General features: G+C 55.8%; 3 protein-coding genes across 3 annotated transcripts in view; 2 read left to right on the top strand and 1 right to left on the bottom strand.

Annotated features, from left to right (window-relative positions):
• Positions 1–2,439, top strand: part of NHERF1 (NHERF family PDZ scaffold protein 1) — a 17,609-nt gene extending 15,170 nt beyond the window's left edge. Inside the window, exons 4-6 of the mRNA XM_007454378.1 lie at positions 50–90; positions 1,248–1,337; positions 1,549–2,439. Of these exons, the coding sequence (XP_007454440.1) occupies positions 50–90; positions 1,248–1,337; positions 1,549–1,737 (320 nt within the window). The 3' untranslated portion in view covers positions 1,738–2,439. The remainder of the gene's footprint in view (positions 1–49; positions 91–1,247; positions 1,338–1,548) is intronic.
• A 1,878-nt stretch (positions 2,440–4,317) lies between these two features.
• Positions 4,318–7,738, bottom strand: NAT9 (N-acetyltransferase 9). Its single transcript, XM_007454377.1, has 6 exons — positions 7,656–7,738; positions 6,640–6,749; positions 5,920–6,063; positions 5,252–5,311; positions 4,948–5,042; positions 4,318–4,840 (listed from the first exon to the last, which is right to left on the bottom strand). Exons 1-6 carry the CDS (start codon positions 7,730–7,732, stop codon positions 4,706–4,708), a joined length of 621 nt encoding a protein of 206 aa, XP_007454439.1. The 5' UTR covers positions 7,733–7,738; the 3' UTR covers positions 4,318–4,705.
• A 1,541-nt stretch (positions 7,739–9,279) lies between these two features.
• The window catches only part of SLC38A12 (solute carrier family 38 member 12), a 57,661-nt gene continuing 46,983 nt past the window's right edge, over positions 9,280–19,957 (top strand). Inside the window, exons 1-3 of the mRNA XM_007454376.1 lie at positions 9,280–9,393; positions 16,570–16,691; positions 19,416–19,497. Of these exons, the coding sequence (XP_007454438.1) occupies positions 9,349–9,393; positions 16,570–16,691; positions 19,416–19,497 (249 nt within the window). The 5' untranslated portion in view covers positions 9,280–9,348. The remainder of the gene's footprint in view (positions 9,394–16,569; positions 16,692–19,415; positions 19,498–19,957) is intronic.

Here is a 19,957-nt window from a genome sequence, read left to right as displayed (position 1 = left end):
CATTCCCCAGAGCCTCCGCTTCACTTCCGCTCTTTTCTCCTTCGCCTAGGTCCCTTGCCTGAGCCCTTCACCAATGGAGAGATCCGGAAGGTAAAGGCAGACCCCTAATTGCTTCTCTGGCGCTCAGTCCTGGGGTGCAGGAGGAGGTGGGAGGTGGACAGCATCTGGCTCAGGTGGAAACTACGGGTTTCCAGGCTGCTCCCTCCTGGGCCCCAGGCTATGTAGCTGCCGCTTTATCCCTCAGTCCCCGCCTGGGCCCAAGGCAGCGGGGAGGGAGAGGGGCCTGGCCGGCCCATCCGCAGCCCGCCATCCTGGGTGACAAGCTCCGCCTCTAGCTCCCCACCGCACAGAGGAGGCCATTCTTCCCCCCAAGAACAGAGCCGCAGTGTCTGGCCGCGCGCTTCCCGGCCCCTGCTACTTCCAGTCTGGGTTGGAAGAACAAAGCCTTTCCTCCCCGGACAGAGGGAAGAGAAGGCAGCGAAGGCTGGGGGGAGATGGCGGGGGCCCGGTGCCAGCTGGGGCCACAGAGGAACCCAGGCAGGAGCTGAGCACCAAGCCACAGCCCTGGTCAAGGCCTTGGCTCTAGGATGGGCCGACTTGCTGTCGGACCACAGAACGGGAGCTCTCTGCAGGGTCTGCTCAAAGGCTTCCCTTCCCCGGGTTCTCCTGCTGGGGGACAGACACAGCAAGGGGCTGGCCCTGGATCACCTGAGCCTTCTGTCACTCTACCTGTGGGTTTAGAACTCTCATCCACCTCCTTCCTTCAAAGCCCTTCTTGGCTGCTTTGGGGTTAAGATTTCAAGAATCCCGGGGTCAAGTCCAAGTAAATAGTCAGATGGGCTGCAGGAGATTCAGGGAGCATCACGGGCGTTCCCCACGCCAAGCAAAGATGCTCCCAGTGTCCCCAAACTCCAGGAGGCCCCTCCTGGGTCACCGTCCCAAAAGGCGAGTCGGCCCCAAAGGCTGCATTGGGAGGACTGGGGCGGGTAACTCAGCTAATCCCACGATGGATGGTTCCTCCTGCCTGGGTGGTGGAACCGGGCTACCCTCTGATCCTTGGAAGAATGTGAAAATGTAAATCCTCGAGGGGCCCTGGCAGGCTCAGGCGGTGGGGCTCTGGGGTGGATAGCAAGGGCTTAAGTGGAACTTCTCAGACCGAGGCGCCCGTCTTCCCTGGGAATGCCCTTCCTCGCCCAGGACTGCCCACCCCATGCCCTGCCCACCCATACGCCTCCTCTCTGTGCCAGGAGAACAGTCGTGAAGCCCTGGCCGACACGGCCTCCGAGAGCCCCAGGCCAACCCTGGCAAGATCCACCTCCAGTGACACCAGTGAGGAGGTAGGCTGGCTGGCTGGGTGGAGGGGGGTGGCACTGGGTGACAGGAAGTCCATTCCCAGGCCACATTTGATCCTGGCACACCAGCCTGTGTGGAGGTCACATGCTGAGCCACGTTCAGTTCTTGTGACCTGGCTTCCCTGGGCACCGCCCCAAGGGAGCCACCTCGCCAAGGCACTAACTCCCGCGCTCTGCCGCCCCCTCCTCTTTACAGCTGAATTCCCAAGACAGCCTCAAGAAACAGGACTGCACGGCACCCTCATCTACCTCCTCCTCCGACCCCATCCTGGACTTCAACATCTCCCTGGCCGTGGCCAAAGAGAGGGCCCACCAGAAGCGCAGCAGCAAACGGGCCCCGCAGATGGACTGGAGCAAGAAAAACGAACTCTTCAGCAACCTCTGAGTGCCCCAGCCACCAGGAAGGCTGGCAGGGCCGGGCCAGCCCCACACCCCGACCCGACTCCTTTTCCCTCTTCCCCACTTACCCCCAAATCGACATACAAATCAGCACCAGCATCTCCTCTCTTGGCAAATCTGACTTTTTTCTAGAGAACTGTGTTCTTCCCTTACTTCAGGGAAGGTGACTGTTTTTCCGTCCTGGCCCCAATCAGAAAGCAGACTGTCCCCCACTGGGTGCTTCAGCCTACCAGGTGTCCCAATGCCACCCTCCTGGGACATCACTGGGACCTCCACCGAGCAAGGATCGTGGGACTGGGCGAGAGGTCACCTTCCCACATGACCCCAAGTGATGACTGGGTCCAGGATTGATCGAGGACTCAGATCACAGCAACATCTCAGAGTGGACAGGGGGCCATCATCCTAAGCTGTGGCTTGGGCATCTTATTTTTGATTTTTTTTTTTTTCTTTTTTTAAGGAGTGCAGTACCACAGACTTTAGCGGGACTTCCGTTTCCTTGATTAACGTGATTTTCCAGGTTGTTGTATCCAGGACATAGTAGCGACCTTAGCCTAGAACTTTTTTGTTTCTGCTCCCACCCCCCAGAGACCTGGGCAACACGGGGAGGGTTTGGCCACCCGCTGCCCAGCCCTGAGCCAGGCACAGTTGTAAGGAAACGCTATCGAAATTGAACTGGTTTCTCCAAACCGCCTTGGCCTCTGTGTTTTCCTTTGGAGCTCTGTCCATGGGTGTTCCCGGCGTGGCCTCTGGCAGAGGGTAGGGAACAGCTGGAGGGAGGGGAGGTGGGGTGGCTTTATCCCAAGGGCCTTGAGCCTATAGCTGCTGGGTGGCCCCGCCGAGGTCCCCCCCACCCCGCCACCACCCCATGTGCTTGGCTCATTGGGGCTGCCCTAGAGAGACATTCATCAGGGAAAGTGGGAGCTGAACCCACGTGCTCGGAGGGCGCCGGGAAGGCACCTCGGACTCCAGGAGCAGCGTTCAAACTGAATTCACGATGGAGCCAGACTTGGAAAGAGAAGGCTTTTGGCTTTCATCTTTCCACCCACAGCCAGCGAGGTACAGGAGTCTCAGGAGTGACCTGAGCTGGTCCCAGATACTCTCATCTTACCTGGCCGTGGACCTGACTGGAGGGACTGGGGGAAAACAAACCTGGCCCACCGAGCCCTGGGACGTGCCTGTGGCAGGTGGCATGGAGGGGACTCTCCAAGGACTCACCCAGGTCCCTTATACCTCCGGCCCCTGAGGCCACATCCTGGAGATCTGCCAGGGTGGCCTGCCAGGGCCAGGTTTCTGAGCAGGTGCTCAGAAGGAAGGGAAGCTGGCCCTGGGCTCTTCTCTACCCAACCAGGAGACCACTCAGAAAAGCCAGGTTCCTGGGACTGAGAATGAGTAGGGAGACAGTGGACCAGGGAGGGGACCCGTGGAGCCCCTGGGGTGGAGAGAAGGGCAGGTCACTATCTGGCCATCACTATCTGACCTGTTAAGGTTTGAATCCCACCATTGTTGAGAGAAACCTTTCAAAACCCTTATCACAACACCACTGGCAGCAGTTAGGCTGAGCCTGGCCGGCCCCCAGCCTGCCCTTTGACCCCTGATGGAGGCCCCCTGCAGGTTAGCAGGCCTGAGAAAGGGCCCCTCCCTACCTCACCTGCTGGGTGGGGAAGTCCTAAGGACTTTTGACTCTGGTTAAGCTGGGGACAGGTGGAAGGAATACTGTCGCTGAGGGGCTGGGGGCCCCACAGCAAAAGCAAGGTTTATGTGTTAGCTTCAGGCCTGTTTCAGATTCTAGTTTTCCACATGCGTAGTCTGGTGTGAGAGGCCAGGATCGAGAGGCCTGGGAGCTGGGAGTCGTCAGCCACAGTCCTGGCTCTGCCATCAAAAGCTCTGCGGCCTTGGGCGAGTGCCTCAACTTGCCTGGGACCATTTCCCCCCCCCCTTGAAAATGTCCTAGGTGCCCTCAAGAGTCTCTTCTCCAACTGTGTTTTGAAACACGCCTGACTTCTTGATGGCCACCCCGGATTACGACAGGGCAATGAGATGGGGTTAGAAGTCAAAGGGTGTCCCCCTCGCTGTGAGGTGAGGAGCCCCGGCCCGGCTCTGCCTGTTTAGGCCCCGGTTGCCAAGCAGCTTAATCATCCGAACCTGTGCCTCTGGCACCCCCTAGTGGCCTTCGCAGGTGCAGCTGCTCCCAGAGGCAGAGGCCTGTAGAGCGAGGACGCAGGTGCCCTCGGGAGGACACCCTGCAACTGAGGCCCGGAGCTTCCTCGGCAGGGGGGGTACTCCAGCCACATGCAGCTGCATCCAAAACTAACTCCACCCTCAAAACTGGCTCCAAAGAGGAAGGAGCAAGGACACTCGCCCACTTTCCAAGCCACCTGTCTGTCCTTCAAGGCCGAACTCATTCATTTCCAGACCTCCCGGGGTCACACCCACCTGCTTCTGCTGGATGACAGAGGACCGAGCTACCCCTCCCCTGTCCCTACGACGCTGGACCAGATGCCGCAGGCTGGCCCTCCTGGCAGCTCACCTCCACACGGGCCCAGTGAGAGAACAGGGCAAGCTGCGTGCAGTGCACTTTACTCCCGGCCAGAGCCTCGGTGGCCCCTCTGGCCCTCCAGGGGAAAGGGAGGTTCTGCCCATTCACCAGGCGCCCCCTCGTCTCCACCTCCACCCTGCCTCTTCCCGTGAATTCATGCCGTCCACTCCAGATTCCAAGAGTCTGAGTCCAGGTTTGGCCAGGAGGAGGGGCTGGCCCTGGAGTGGCTCAGCCACAAGGCCAGCCAGAGGGAGGCCAAGGCAAGTCCAGCCCGGAGTCTGAAGGGCCCCAAGAGGAGGGTCCCAGGCTGCAGCAAGGCCAGAGCAGTCTGCCCCATAGGCCCCCTCTGTGTGCCTGCTGCAGGGCTCTGGTCTCACACCCCCATCCACATAGGGTGGCTGGTCCGCAAGGCCGGCTGTCAGCGGGGCTCCGATGCCCCAGCTCTGTAGGGCTTCTCTTCCACGTGGGTGGTCTGCTCGAGAAGCCACTGCCGCTCCAGCTCACTCATCGTCAGTCTGAGCGTCACCTCCTGGAAGACACTGTTCACAGCCACCTACGTGATCCAGACAGAGCAGGGCCGACTAAGTTACGGGCCCAAGTCCTAGCACCACTGGGCCCGCCCAGATCCAGGCCTCACCCTCGCGCTGGCACCATCCTCACCTGCTCAAAGTGAAGCTTTCGGAACATCCGGATGCTCGGTTCATTTCCTTGCCCAATTTTAGCCTCAAACTTGGTCAGACCTAGCTTGGTCACTCCTCCCAGAAGAGATTAGAGAGGGATGAGCTGCAGGATGAAGCCCTCCCCCACCTTCCCAGCACCCTCGGCCCCTCCCGTCCCAGCCTGCGATGGAAACGCCTGTCACTGGCTTCCACCCTCAGGCCTGAAGTTTCCCTCCCAACATGCCCTCGCCTTCTCCTGGGGCCTGGCCACTTCTCCCCAACATAGCCTGCTCGGCCTTCCTTACCATAAGACATCATCATGAGGACGGCCTCGGTGCCCAAGCCCTGGCCCCTGCAGCTGGGCTCTAGGAGGAATGACAACAGTCACTGACGGTGCGTGCCCAGCTCACGTCATCCTCACAACCCTAGGAAGTTTGCAGATATGGGTACCATTCTGCAGATGAGGAGAAAGAGGCCCAGAGAAGTTAAGTTACTCGCCCGGGATCGCACAGCTTAGAGGCACCCAGTAACCTGACCCCAAAACTGACCCTTTCGGCTCAGTGTGCTGCCCCACGAGGACAGTCACATGGCCCCTTAGAAAGAGGCTGAGGACCCTGACGGACACAGAAACTGGAGGGGCTCCTCCCACGGCATGGGGAGATGCTCCAAGGAAGATCGTTTATTTTTGGAGGGTCCCCAGTCCACCCCAAGGATGGGGCAGACTGCAGTTTGAAGACCCTAAAACCAAAGGTTAAGTTCACACCTAAGCATGAGATGGCAATAACATGAACTACCAGGGGTGAGCCACAAGGCTAACAGGGTGCCAAGTGACAGTCTGCCCAGCCAGGTGCTAGGCTCACCAAGGCCGGAGCTGCCCATGGAGCTCTCTGAGTGCCCTACACAGCCTCGGTGGCTTCAGGTTCAGCGGATCTGAGGACCAGAGGGATGGAGGGCAGGGCCAGGTGGAACAAACCTGCAATCATGACCTCAATCTCCCCCAAGGTGGGGTCCCCTAGATCCGTGAGGAAGAGGTTCACATCTCCCACCATGCAGCTTTCTTCGCTGGTGCCTGGCTGGGTCTGCCACTTCTCTGCATCCAGCACGATGAAGGTACACTCTGAGGAAGGAGGCGACGGGATTATCACCTACACTCCCCAAAGGAGTGCAGGGAGGCCAGTCTTCCTACCGGAGCCAGAGAACTGCAGAAAACTACCACTATCTCTGAGTCTGGCAGGAAAAGGGAGCCAGCACTTCCTTCATCTGATTACAAAGCCTAAATCGGCCTCATGCAGGAAACAATGGCCTTCTGCAAACAGCAACTGTATTCTCAGAGAGCACGAACCACACGGGGCTTGCAGCAAGGGGCACAAGGGGCAGGGCCTCGATTTACAGCCAGAGCCCCAAATGCTTTCCTTTCTCTAAATCCCTTCACGCCTGGTGCAGTGAGCGGGGAAGAGGACAGAAGCGTCAGCCACAGGGACTTGCTTCAGGGGGCATCACAGCCTGAGGGCTTCAGGGGGCATCACAGTCTGAGGGCTTTAGGCACCTCCCAAGCTTTTCACGAAGTGTTTTTTGCAAACTTTCTGTGGCTCCAGCGGGGCTACAGCTGGGAACAGTAAAGGGTGGGAACCCGGTAAGGCCTCTGGAATCAGCCCTCCCATGACCGGCACAGCCCGGGGCCTCCACTTCTCACTGTCTGCATCTTCCTGCCAGCTGTGCTGCATCACATACTCCTGCTCCAGGGTCAGCGGCTCGGAGGCTGTCAAACGCCGCAGCTCCTCTGATTTCATCCACTCGTGGTACCTGCAGGGATGGAGGGTCGGCCTTTGGCAGGCAGGACAAATTCAGAAGCCTAAGTCTGACGCTTTATGAGATGAAGAAATGCATGGTTGAGGGGAGAACCCCCCCAGGGCTAACAGAGGGCTAGAGAAGAACCCCAAGAAAGAGTTATAATGGCTCCTATGGTAGAAGGCCACAGGCCCAAGAACTAGAGGCAGGCTAGTCTTAAAGAGAACAGCAGGAGGCAGTTCTATCCATCCAGCCTCCTCTCCTATCTCAGGGGTCAGTGCGGGGGAGCAGCCGGAAGCTAAACATTCCTCAAATTCCCGAGGGGAAGTCATGGCAAGCCAAACTCAGCAAAGGAGGCTGGACAGATCTCCACAAAGGCCAGGCACCAGGAACTCCCAAAATGAAAACCACAAGTAGAGAATACACGCCTACAGCACCAGTATCCCTGTCTACCGGACATTTGTCACCTGGCCCACAACAGTCCCACCCTGCGACTCAGTCCTGGCCTTTCCAAGCAGTAGACATCACAACGACCCACCTGCTCAGTTTTATGACAAGCTAACATTTAGTTTCCAAGAACTGAGCCTATTTACTGGCACCAGAGGAATGGCACTCATTTATAATTAGAAGACAGTATCTTTTTTTTCTTGCACACATGTAGTTTACATAAAAGAATTCCTGGCTGAAAGGCCAGAAAGGAAGCTGAGGGGATGGAAGGGAGAAACGGGGATGGATGACTTCTTCCAGGGAGGTCACAGCCCTCTGTTTCAGTTTTCACTTTTTCCTGTATGCAATTATTTCTCACACCAATGTTTCTCCTTCTCAGAGAAAACAGCCTCTGAGATTTGGGTTAAGACAGGCTCACCCTCCTCGCTGCACCTTGGAGAGCTGGCTTGCACCCCGTGTCAGGGGAATGGTTACCTAGGCACATGCTCTGGGGTGTAGGGTACCAGCACCACCTTCTCTCCCAGCAGCAAGATGTTCTGATTTAACCTCATGGTAGCAGCCTGCGGGTGGGAGGGCAAAGATTTCAGCACCTGAGTTTCCTCCCACTTAGGGTGGCAGCCCCGGCTCTCAGTTCACTAAAGGCCTCCTGGGGCTAAGTTGTCAGAAGAGCCTCTGTCCATCTTCCCTTCCAAACACTTCTGAGAACACGGACTTTAAACCCTTTGCAAGAAAGGGAACACGGCCGGTGAAAGATGATTAAACAACCCTGGGCTCGCATCTCAAGGGGCCAAATATGGGCTGTCTTTTCTGCCAGTCCCTTCAGCCCCATCACCCGGAACCTCGATGCCCCACACTCAAGCACCAAGACTCATCACCAGAACTCCCATCACTCGCCCCAGTTCTGAGACTCCGCCCCACGGTTACTTCTCAGCCCTGTCTTAAACCTATTTCCAACCCCTTTTCCCAGCGACCACCCCACTGGGCTCGGGTCCTCCCTCTTCCTGCCCCCCAAGCCGTCGGGGCCTCCCTGGCCACTCTTGGGTGAGGCAGGCTTAAGGCCTCAATCCCCTCCTCTTTGTGAGGAGTTACAGGCTACTCTTCTCGAACCCCCACAACCACTGGGGTCCCGCGACGGCCAAGTTCACACCCACTCCTCGCCGACGGACGTGTCCCCAGGAGGCGTGATCCACCCCTTCCAACCTACGCCGCTTTCCCACCAGGCAGGCGGCCGCCCCTCCCGCATGCGCGTGGGAGCGCACCCCGCCCACTTCCGCCACGCAGACGGCAGCCGCCGGGGCCTAATCCCGGTCCCGCCTCCGCGAGGCGCCCAATCAGCGCCGTGCGCCCCGCCCGAGGCGCGCACAAAAAAGGTGGGCTCCCGGCGCGGGCGCATGCGTGCTGCGGGCGCTGGTGCGGGACAGCTGTCGCCGGCAGCAACCCCGGGTCGGAGACAGCGGCCGCGGAAGCGGGAGCAAGCTTCGCTGCAGGTGTCGGAGCGGGAGGGTGGGATGGAATGGGGTCGTGCCAGACTCGGGGCTCCTCCAGGAGGGAGGAAGAAATGGGGGAGAGGCTCGGAGAGGGCCTCTTGGGAAGAGGGGGAGGCTGGAGGGTGAAGAGCCCTAAGGCAGGTTGGGAGACGTGGGGGCCCCGTTAGAAAGGAGAGGCTCTGGGGCAAGGAGTTGGGTTGGGGGGCGACCTAGGAAAGCCCCCAGCCCCTTGCTGTAGGCGGAGGAGGCAGACAGTTGCTTGGCTTCCCTGTGTGGTAGTGAGCTCGCTGTTCCTGGCATTAAATGGGGGATAACCAGAGTGGGTAAAGGGGACCCTTGTGGTGGGTGACTCTTAGTGGCGTCTGAGGCCCCTTAAATCACTTGGAGTCTGAGCGGCAATGAATACATGCCCTGCACAGACAGGAAAAAGTTAGTAGAAACCACCCATGTGTCATCATACAGGGAAGTCCTTCCCTCCGGGCTCTCTTTTGACAGATAAGGCCATAAGTGGCTGTGATTAAAGGACAGGGAGGGGGTGGCTCTGTAGACATCCCTCCGCCCGCGTCTAGGTCCATCAGAAAGCTGAAGCCTGTTTTTTTCCTAGGGAGCCGCGGCCGCCGCCGCCGCCCCCCGCACGGAAGGAACCTTGGCAGCCAACGGACCCTTCCTCGCTTTTGGAAATGGCGGGTGAAATCACAGAGCCCGGGGAGCTCTATTCTCCCTACGTGAGTTTTACTTTTGGAGATGTTTTGCCCACATCAGTGCCCTTGGCTTCTGGAGAAGCACACTGCTTCCTGTGGACTGTACTTGTGAGTCCAGCGGCTTCCATAGCCGCGGTCTGGGAACCCCATTCAGCAGCAGCCACGGTGAATGTATGATGAGAGTCAGGTTTGTTCACTCTTCACGTGTTGATCAGAGAGTGGTCAAGAAAGGAAACCGGACTTGCTCGCTCGTTATTTTTGTCTCAGGGCTGCTAGCACTTGCAAACTGAGGCCAGTTCAGATGGATGAAGGCTGTCGGCTGTTGACCTTGGGTTCTGCTCCCCTCAGCAGTTTGAAACCACTTCGGTTCTCAGCTGAATTTTAAGTTGCACAACTTTTATAGTCTTGGATGGCGTAAGAGGCGGAGAAAGCATACAGAGACCTTCAGTTGCCGTTGGGTGGAGTCTGTAACTAGGACAACTAGAATGATTGATTTCTCACTGTTTTGGGTCTGCTTTACCCCCACCCCTCTCACGTACACTCAGTTTATCTTCTTTGTGTAATATAAGATTGGTCATGGTTACATCATGGAATCCTTGCGTGGATGAGTAGCTGGAGGACTGGAGTAATCAAATGATTGATTCATATTGCTGCCAAGTATCCCAGAGAAAGGCAGCACTGCCTTAAGTAGCAAGAGGCCTCTTTCTAGAAAGTACCTAACCTTCAACAGCTGCCCTGCTCTGCACCTGCCTGGGGATCCATGCTCTGTTTCTGCCAGCTTCATAGACTCGAGAGCTGTGGTGTGATGCATAAGGAAGCACCTCTGAGAACATCTGGCAAAAACCCTCACACTAGCGTCCTCCTGCTGGGTCTGTGCCATTTGTGTGTGGCTCCAAGGGAGCCTCCTTCACCTCAATAATTTACCAGGGAAGTCTTTCTTTCTTTTTTTTTAAATAAATGTATTTATTTTTGGCTGCGTTCGTTGCTGTGCGCAGGCTTTCTCTAGTTGCGGCGAGCGGGGGGTACTCTTCGTTGCGGTGCACGGGCTTCTCATTGCGGTGGCTTCTCTTGTTGCAGAGCACAGGCTCGAGGTGCGTGGGCTTGAGTAGTTGTGGCTTGAGGGCTCTAGAGCGCAGGCTCAGTAGTTGTGGTGCGCGGGCTTAGTTGCTCCGCGGCATGTGGGATCCTCCCGGACCAGGGCTCGAACCCGTGTCCCCTGCATTAGCAGGCGGATTCTTAACCACTGCACCACCAGGGAAGTCCGGGGAAGTCTTTCTTGAACCTTGGAATGAATCAGGTCATGCCCCTCTCGTTAGTGGAACTGCGTAACAGCTCACAGCCTCCTCTTGGTATCAGCAATGACATGTCCACACTGTCCATGAAAGTCACCACGGTTCCTGCGTCACCTTACAACATCTGTAAGCTGAGAGGCGAGGAAATGAGTTATTTCTGTAGCTGAGTGTTGGGAAGGAAAACCTTTGATGTGCCCACTTTTCTCGTGCCTCCAGCTGTTCAGTAATCATTTCACATGTGCCCACAGGAAATGGGGCAGTGAGACCTAAAAGTCTCAGTGGGTTCTGCTTTTTTAAAATTTTTTCCTCCATTTCTTATGTGTTTGGTTTTGTCTGAGGCATGTGTTCAAGGGCCGACTCTGGGCACTGGCCGTTAACAACTGCTCGTATTCTCTTATCCTGCTGGTGAAGAGAGAGGCAGGGGGAAGGTGGATGGTGCTGAGGATGAGGTGGCATTAACCAGGATTAGTCTCGGTTTGAGCCGAGAACACACCTTCTGCCTGAGGTTTCCTTAACTCTGCCATCCTGTGAGAATGGTTCCCCCCGTGAGACCAGGAGAAGGGTGTGAGGTGCACCACCCACTGAGCCCAGAGAGGCTGCAGAATGGACTTAACCGCACATGCTGCTCAGCACGATGTGGGCGGAACCTGCTCTGCCTGCCTTGGGAGACCATGACCCTGAGCGGTGCATCAGCCCATAACCCGGTCATTCCCAGCACCAAGCCTCTCCCTACCTCTGCGGTGCCCTGTTGGGAGTTCTCGCCCCTCCTGGGTGTCAGGGGTGTTTGCCTTAGCCTGCATTCTTCTGCATAAACTGTGTGTGTGTAATGGGCAGACGAGCCTCGCAGGGGACTTGGATGACAAACCCTCTCAAGGATAGTGCTGGACGCAGGAGCATGGTTTAGGCCCATGCATCCCCCCCATAAGTGATCTCAGAACAGGCGTGTCTGTTTGCCCATTTATGGGGACCACGAGTGGCTTGGGACTGAAGGGGTCGTGTGATCAAAATAGAGGAAGAAGGGGGTGACTGCCTACATAAGGATAACTGCTGAGGCTGCCTTTCGCCAGCTGGTCTCGCGGAAGATCGATGCGGGTGCTTTCGAAGGAAAGAGGGCTTGTCTCCTGGCCTGAAACCCTAGTTGTTGCTTCCGCATCTCTGCCACCTTCTGTTTCCTTTGACAGCTGTCGTTGGGGAAGCCGTTGAAAGGTGCCCGTGACCCCTGCCTCATGCACACTTGTGGGTGAGGCCGCGGGAACGCTGCACTGAACCCCCTCGAGCACAGGCGAGCGGGTCAGCCACCCCAAGGGACAGGGACTGTGCTTTCTGCACTTCAGCCACAGGGGAAGAGTCCAGAACAGGAGGAAGCTCTGTTTGCATAGCCTTCTTTATTGAGACCATGGCAGGGCTCTATTTCACCACGTTTGGTCGTGCCTCCCTGGAGGCTGTCCCCACAGAACTGTCACCTAACAAAAAGCAGAAGAGCAATTCACTCCCCCGTTTCCTGCGGCGCCACAACTGCCTTCCACCCAGCCTGCGGCTCAGCTCAGGCTTGCTTCCCGCTTCATGCTCTGCTCCTTGGTATTGGTCCCTACTGACGCCCGTTACTGGAAGTAAGGAGGGTTTAACTCTGGCCAGGAAGGTGGAGAAGCCGTATGTTTCCCTGTGGGATTCCCTGCAGCACCACGAGGCCCAGAGTGCTTGCCTCAGTTTCCATTGGGAGTGTGTTTATTTCACTGCATCTTTATCAGCAGTGGTTCTCAGCTGGTGGCAGTCTTGCCTCCCAGGGGACATTTGGCAATGTCTGGAGACGTTGTGACCATCACAACACAAGGGCAAGGTGGGGGGTACTGGAATCTGGTGGGTACAGGCCAGGGATGCTGCTAAACATCCTACAGTCCACAGAACAGGCCCACAGCACAGAGTGATCTGGCTCCAGATGTCAGCAGCACTCAGGCTGAGAAACACTGCTTGACAGTAGACCCTTGACTTTCACATCCCAAGACCTTCAGGCATCCCTGAATTCACAAATGCTTCGTGTACTACCTAATTTCCCCGTAAAACTTTTTTTTTTGGCCGCGCCCCGCAGCTTGCGGGAACTTAGTTCCCTGACCGGGGATCGAACCCATGCCCCCTGCAGTGAAAGCACAGAGTCCTAACCACTGGACCGCCAGGGAAGTCCCATCCCCATAAAACTTTTGGCTGAGAACCATCACTTTCTTAGGCCTCTTTGCTTTCTCTCAACTTCTGTCACAAGCCCATCACCAGGGCTGTTTTCCATAAAGAAATAAGGTTCTGCCCTTCAAAGTGTTAACAGCTTATAAAAACAATACGCAGAGAACAAAGCTGCCGGGAGATCAGACGTTAGGTCATCGACCAGGGCCTGGTCTCTCAGCGTCCTGCTTACAACCCTGCCTGTGACGTCGAGCTCCCTGTCCCGTGCGCCAGGGCCCGGGAGTCTGCCTGCAGCCACGCTGGCCTCAGAGTTCCTGGAAAATCCCTCCCCCTCTCCCGCCTTAGGCCTTCCTACCTGCCAGTGTCTTCCCTGGCCCTTTGCCTGGGTGGTTCCTGCTCGGCCTTCAGGTCCCGGCTTGAATGTCACCACGAGGCCATCCTCTGCTTGAAGTGCTGACCCACTGTTCTTTGTCATGGAGCCCCTTTCCTGCAGAGCGCTTCTCCGAGGCGGTAATCATCGTTTGTCTTCTTGTCTGTGTCCTTCTGTCCGTCTTGCTCGCTGTCATTCCCTGGGCTCTGAGCACAGGGCCAGGACCGTGGAAGGCTCTCGGTAGCTGTGGAGTAAGTGAGCAAACGAGCCCACACCCGGATGTACTCGCCTCAGAGCGCCGGTGATTGCAGTTAAACCCCACAAAAGGCAAAGTTAGGTTGTAGACGTTCCCATTTGTGAAAAGTCAATTCATAAGGCCAGCTGTTACCCTCACATTTATTCTTATAACATCACCCTGGGCCAAGACGCCCGGCAGGCAACCACATCATGGTTTTGTGATCCAGTCAGGAGCTAGAGGAAGACGATTCAAAACTTGTCTTAATCCTTCTGGGATCTGCCTGGGGGATCAGAGTGAGACCGTGACATTTAAAAGGGGCCGAAGACTGTCGGGTTCACGGCAGAGAGGACCTGAGGCAGAGCCGTTGAGGACCCCCATCTTGAGGCCGTGTGCCAGGCACCCCGAGAAATGCAGAGACAAGTGAGTTGCAGGCTGTGACCGCAACGAGCCTCACATTTAATAGTGGGGAAAAGAGAAACACATCAACATCAAAAACCCAAACTAGGGCATAAAAAGTGTTTTTGCTCCAGGGCTTTGAGAGGGGCAGCAAGATGGGTTTGGGAGACTGGGAAGGGCTTTATGGTGGGACAAGCGTTTGAATGGGCCCCTCATGGTGGGTGGGAGTTGAGGGGCTGGGTGGGAGGCACAAGGGCTTGGTGCCCTGTGTCAAGTGTACGTGGGCTCTGGGCAGAGCTGTTTCCTCTGTACAGGACGCCCTCCCGTTTGTCCAGCACTCACATGGCCAGTCGGCACCTGCCCGGAAGTCCCTCCCTGTCAAGGGCCCCAGAATGGTAGCTGTTGCTCCCTGTCTCTGTTTCGTCTTGTTTTTTAGATCTGACTGAGGCTGGTCTGAGAATGGGCCCTAATTTGTGTGTTTCTGATTAAGAATGCAGCACGTGGTTATCTTGGAAAAAAATTTAAATACAGAAAAGTGCGTATTTCTCAGAAAGGGGAAGTGAAAACGAGCGATGGATAGGTATTTCTGGTGTTTGTCGTCTCATGACCAGAAACAAGTGGTAAAGCAAACTGTAAGTTAGCCAATTTAGTGGAGTACAGGGAGACCTGTTAGGAACCTACTGTCATAGGCCAGGCCAGAAATGGTTCACTCGAACTGTAAATGGAATAGGAGCCAGAGGCACCCACAAAAGACTCTTCAGAAATAAAATCACTAGCACTGGGATATGGAGGGGAAGGGGGGAGCTGAGGCCACGCCGGGGTGTCCAGGTGGAGGTGACCAGCAGGCAGTTGGATTTGAGGTCTGCAGAAAGCCTTGCACTAAGAGAAATACTGTCCACCATGATGGTTAAAGCCTCGGGATTGAACGATGTTGCTGAGGAAAAGAAACGTAGAGAGAAAGAGAGACTGCTGACGTCAGAAGTGCAAGAAAGATTAAGTCTAAGAAAGCCGTTGGATTTGGCAAATAGGAGGTCGTTGGTGATTTTTAAGAATGCAGTTTCAGAAGAGTTCTGGGGATGGAAACCACAAACTAGAGCAAGTTGGAAATGAAGGCGGAGGATATAGGTTTGCTCCTTCAAGGAGTTGGGCTGAGGGAAAGCGAGAGGGCAACGTTTTAAAGGTGTCGAGAGCATTCACAGTCAGAGGGGGAGAGAGCTAGGATTCCAGAGAGAGCGGAGCCCAGCTCAGGTGCAGGGCTGAGCCTGTCAGGGAAGAGGAAGCAGCCGTGCTCCCCCAGACATGGGGAGGGGCACAGAGGGGAGGCCGACACTGACTTCTGAGCTCGGAAGGAGCGAGGCTTGGGGAGCGCATGTCAGACGGTCTCTGTCCCCTCCGTAGCATTGGGGCTGCAGCCTTCATCTGGGAGAGATGGGAGCCATGGGTCTGGGACTTGGAGATTGAGGTTTGGAGCCTTTATGTGCATGGGGAATACTCGCAAGTCCACAGGGAGGAGTAAAGAGAATCTGTTGCTGCCAGACCGCAGCTGAAGAGACAATCTGTTAGGGGGACTCACGGTTAGAATTTTTTTAAAGTTCCAGGAGCCTTCAGCAGCTTCCTATTAGAGAGTTGAGGAGGCGGGTGCCGGGTCGTCTCTGAGGCTGGGGGCCGGAGAGGTTAGAACGGGGAAGGTGTGGGGAGCTCGGGGCAGTGTGAGCTTTGAGCAACCAGCTGATTGTCAGTGAGGCCACCGTGGAGGTGGTGGCCTGGGTAGGGAGGGTTTGGGGGGACTGAACATCATGATGAGGACAAGGGCGGGTCAGCGCGAGTGCACGGGGTTGTAGGGGGCAGGGACTTCAGGTCAGCGAAAGGGATTTCATGATCGAGGGCCTGAGAAGGGAATAATTGTAATTAGCTGAGCTAGAGTCAAGTTGGTGTGAGTTAAGTTTAAAACCTGAAGTCAGTGACCCAGCAATTCCGCTGGGAGGTTGGTTGCCAGGGGAGACGGGGAGGGGCTGCCGGTGAGTAGGGGGTTTCTCCATGGGGTAATGAAATGGAATTAGGTGGTGATGCTGGTTGCAGAACTTGTGAATATACTGAAAGGCTGTGTACTTTAAAAGGGTGAATTTTATGGCCCGTGAATTATCTTTTTTTTCTTTGAATCCCTGAAGTTAGTACTGGGAAGAGAGCAGGCAAAGGGAAGCAGCATGTATGGCGACGTCCCGAAGGGCATTGGCAGGAACGGGCGGGGAGGAGGACTGGGTCACGTGCTCAGTGGCCTTGGAAAAGTGGGAGTTTTTTGGGAGGTCAGTGCTTTGGGTTGATCCGTGTGCCGGGTACCCCAGACGTGATGGCCCGTCCTCAGGAAACCTGCAGTCCGGCTGAGCACAGAGCTATCATCTGAGACACGGCTCTGAATAATATGCACTGACGAGGTGATGGGGCTGATGAGAGCCAAAGTGGAGAATCAAACCCAACACCAGAGACATTTTGAAAAGACTGATGGAAGCCGGGCCTTCAGTCTTCCAGGTGTTCACGTTTGGCTCCCAGCAGCCGGCTGCCGATCCCGCCCCCCTGGAACCTGGGTGGAACCCTCCCTGCTTACCTGCTTGCCTGGCTAAGGCCTGGCCTCCCGGCCTCCACGGTTTTGCCATTGCCCAGGGTCACCCTTGGGAGCCGTTCGGGGGTGAGGTTCGTTGATTTCTGGGCTCGAATGTCACCTCTCTCGCTTCCAGGTCGGACTGGTGTATATGTTTAACCTCATCGTGGGCACTGGTGCGCTCACCATGCCCAAGGCCTTTGCCACGGCTGGGTGGCTCGTCAGCCTGGTCCTGTTGGTGTTCCTGGGCTTCATGAGGTAAGAGGCCACCCCCAGGGAGCTGGGGGCAGAGCTGGGGGAGTCTGCCCAGGAAGCCCGAGCTCTCTCCGTCAGTGTGGGGGAAGACGTCTGTGGTGAGGGAGTCCTAACAGGTGCCCGGAGCCAGGAAAGGAGGCCCAAAGGTCTCAGGGGCTCGCTCTGATGGAGCGGTTGTCCACCCCCAGTCACTGAGAAGTGAAGACCTCCAGTTAGGCCGTGGGGTATCTCACCGTGGTGCTCGTGTGCTTCTCACCCAGCTGCTTTGCCTCCGCTGTTGTACCCTTTCTTAATGGACAATTAGACGGACAATTAGTAGTGAAGATAACAAGTGTAGAGTACAGTTAGGTGATGAGTGATAAGGGGAAACGTACAGCGAGGTGAGGGGCTCAGGAGCCTGCGGTGGCCGCGGTTTGAAGTAGGTGGTCCATGGCCGTGGAGGGTAGCAGACTGGAAGGACGAAGGAGGGGGCACTAGTGGAGGAATGAAACAGTTTAGTAGCTGAAGTGAGTTAAGACCTAGAGGAGGCTGCACAGGATGGGAAGACACCCGTGTTTTTCAGTTTCTTCCCACGTTTTCTTCTGGGGGGTTTTGTGGCCACAGCCTCGAGGGGCTGTTGGCTCATTACGTACTGCGAGCCCTGGTGACCAACAGCCCCAGAAGTCCTTGTCCTTCTGTGACCCTGCAGTCCCCTTCAAAGGACCTTCAGCGCAGGCAGCCACCTGAAGGGGAAGTGATTATTGGGGGCCCCCAGCTAGGGGCCGCCACGCCCCAACCCCGCTCAACCCATCTGCGTTCAGACATGGCTTTGTGCAGCCTGGAGAGGCCTCTTTACGCCTGAAGATTGATTTTTGTTTTACTTCCCAAAACAAGGGGAAATCTGAAGCCGTTAAAATGGTCACTTAGGCAAAAGGCAGGGAGAAACCTTTCTAGGAGGTGCTGCGGTGGCCGGAGTGGGAGTTTCAGAGACACCGAGATGGAGTGGGTGTGGGTTAACCTCTGTGTCGTTCCCCCCCACCCACCAGCCACCTGACTGCTGGACCAGGCAGCCAGCCTGCAGCAGGTGACAGCGCCCGAGGCAGGGGCTTGGGGTCTAGTCTGGCGGCAGACTGCCGGGTGGCTTCAAGAAACAGATGCGTGGAAACAGATGCATGTTCCACCCCAGGTCGTGTCAGCAAGGACGGAGTCATTCCTCAGGTTTTATTAGCAGGAAAGCGGCCCTCCCCTGTACGACCGGCTGCTAGGGAGAGCCCTCCCGCTGTCCCGTGTCTCTCCCGTTTCCTTAAGTAAAGACGATTTTTCACTCTAGTCTGACTTCCCAGCAAACGTCTGGTGCCACCTCCCAATTTCCTGTTTCGGACCAGATTATTAGGAAATTAAAATGTGAACATATTTAAATTTATTAATATGTTTTAATTTATTAAATATATTAATTTATTGGTATATTTTAACTTATTAATACGTTGTTTATTGGGACTTCCCTGGCAGCGCAGTGGTTAAGACTCCACACTCACAGTGCAGGGGACCTGGGTTTGATCCCTGGTCAGGGGACTAGATCCCACATGCATGCCGCAACTAAGAGTTCGCCTGCCACAACTAAGGAGCCCACGAGCTGCAACTAAGGAGCCCACCTGCTGCAACAAAGACCCAGCGCAACCAAATAAATTAATTAATATTTTAAAACATACATTATGCATTAATATATTGTAGTTTATTTTAATAACTAATATTGAAATAACAGTTACTTTAATACTAACCAAATTATTAGGAAAGTAAAGGTACCCCCCAAAGAAGAAGGAGGGGATGATTCCAGAGCCAAGTGTCCTTTTCAATTATTATTATTATTATTTAAATTAATTAATTTTAGTTTTGGCTGCATTGGGTCTTTGTTGCTGCGCGCGGGCTTTATCTAGTTGCGGTGGGCGGGGGCTGCTCTTCGTTGCGGTGCACAGGCTTCTCATTGCGGTGGCTTCTCTTTTTGTGGAGCACGGGCTCTAGGCGCGTGGGCTCAGTAGTTGTAGCTCGCAGGCTCTAGAGCACAGGCTCAGTAGTTGTGGTGCACGGGTTTACCTGCTTCGTAGCATGTGGGATCTTCCCAGACCAGGGCTTGAACCCGTGATCCCTGCATTGGCAGGCAGATTCTTAACCACTGTGCCACCAGGGAAGTCCCCCTTTTCAATTATATCCACACCTGTGCTCCGTCCATTAGTGTGTGTAACTGGGGGTTGACCACTTGGCTAGCAAGGAGAGGTGAGAGCTGCCTGCTGCCCCTCCCAGAAGCTCTGGGAGGGCCCCCTTGTGGACCAGTCTCCTCTTCCCAGCTTAGAGCATTACCTGGTGTCCGTCCTCCCATCTCTCCCACCTCTGCCCCCCGACAGGCCCCTTCTGGGGAGCAGTACCACCTTGCCCCCCGGGCAAGGGAGCACCTCTCCCCCAGGCTCACTCTCTCTCCTTCCCATCAGCTTACTTCACACCCTTCTCTCCATTGCACTGGAAATACATTCTAAATATAGACAGACGTCAGGGAGAGCACAAGAGGCACCACGTATTCACACATGCTTTTTTATCAGGTCAGACCCATCTCAGAAGTTGCCATCCCTTCCTCAGGAGAGAGAATGCTTTGGGCTTATTGGTCGGGTCAGGTCTTAAATGGCTTTTCCTTTTATTTTGTACCTTCTCCAAACTCCTCCCTGCCTTTCACAATTAACACGTGGCCTTCCCTTGCAGTTTTGTGACAACTACCTTTGTGGTGGAGGCCATGGCGGCAGCCAACGCTCAGCTCCGCTGGAAAAGAATGGAAACCCATCAGGTGTGTGTGCTGCTCTTGGCTCCGGGCAGTGCCCCCAGGCAGTCGTGTGCAAAGAGGTGGCCCTCAGCAGCCAGTCCTCTCCCTCCCAACGCCTGGAGGGCTCCTGACCACAGTGCTGCTCCAGGACCCCAGCCCAGAGCTGAAGTTCACAGCCATGTCAGCTTACGGAACAAACGCAGTCTCTGCTCTTTTAACATCCCTTTGTTGGTCCCTCCTACCCCGGCCTTGAGCTGGCTCAGTCATTCTGAACCTTTGTACCCAGGAACTGTGCCGCAGCTTCTCTCTCCCAGTGTGTCTGACCCTCTAATGTGACAGCAAGGAAGTGTTGAAAGCTTCCTAATCAGGTACCTTCTAGAAGGAAATCACAAAGGAAGCAGTCTCTCCATTGGCCGCCCTGGGGGTTGCTGTAGAGCTGTGTGCTCTCTGTTTCCTTGTTTGTTCTCATCCGCCCCATGCCCCC

This window comes from Lipotes vexillifer, unplaced genomic scaffold (genome assembly GCF_000442215.2).
Source record: "Lipotes vexillifer unplaced genomic scaffold, Lipotes_vexillifer_v1.1 scaffold518, whole genome shotgun sequence".
NCBI lineage: Eukaryota > Metazoa > Chordata > Mammalia > Artiodactyla > Lipotidae > Lipotes > Lipotes vexillifer.
The sequence above is the reverse complement of the archived record's forward strand: the minus strand, read 5'-3'. Positions and strand labels throughout refer to the sequence as shown.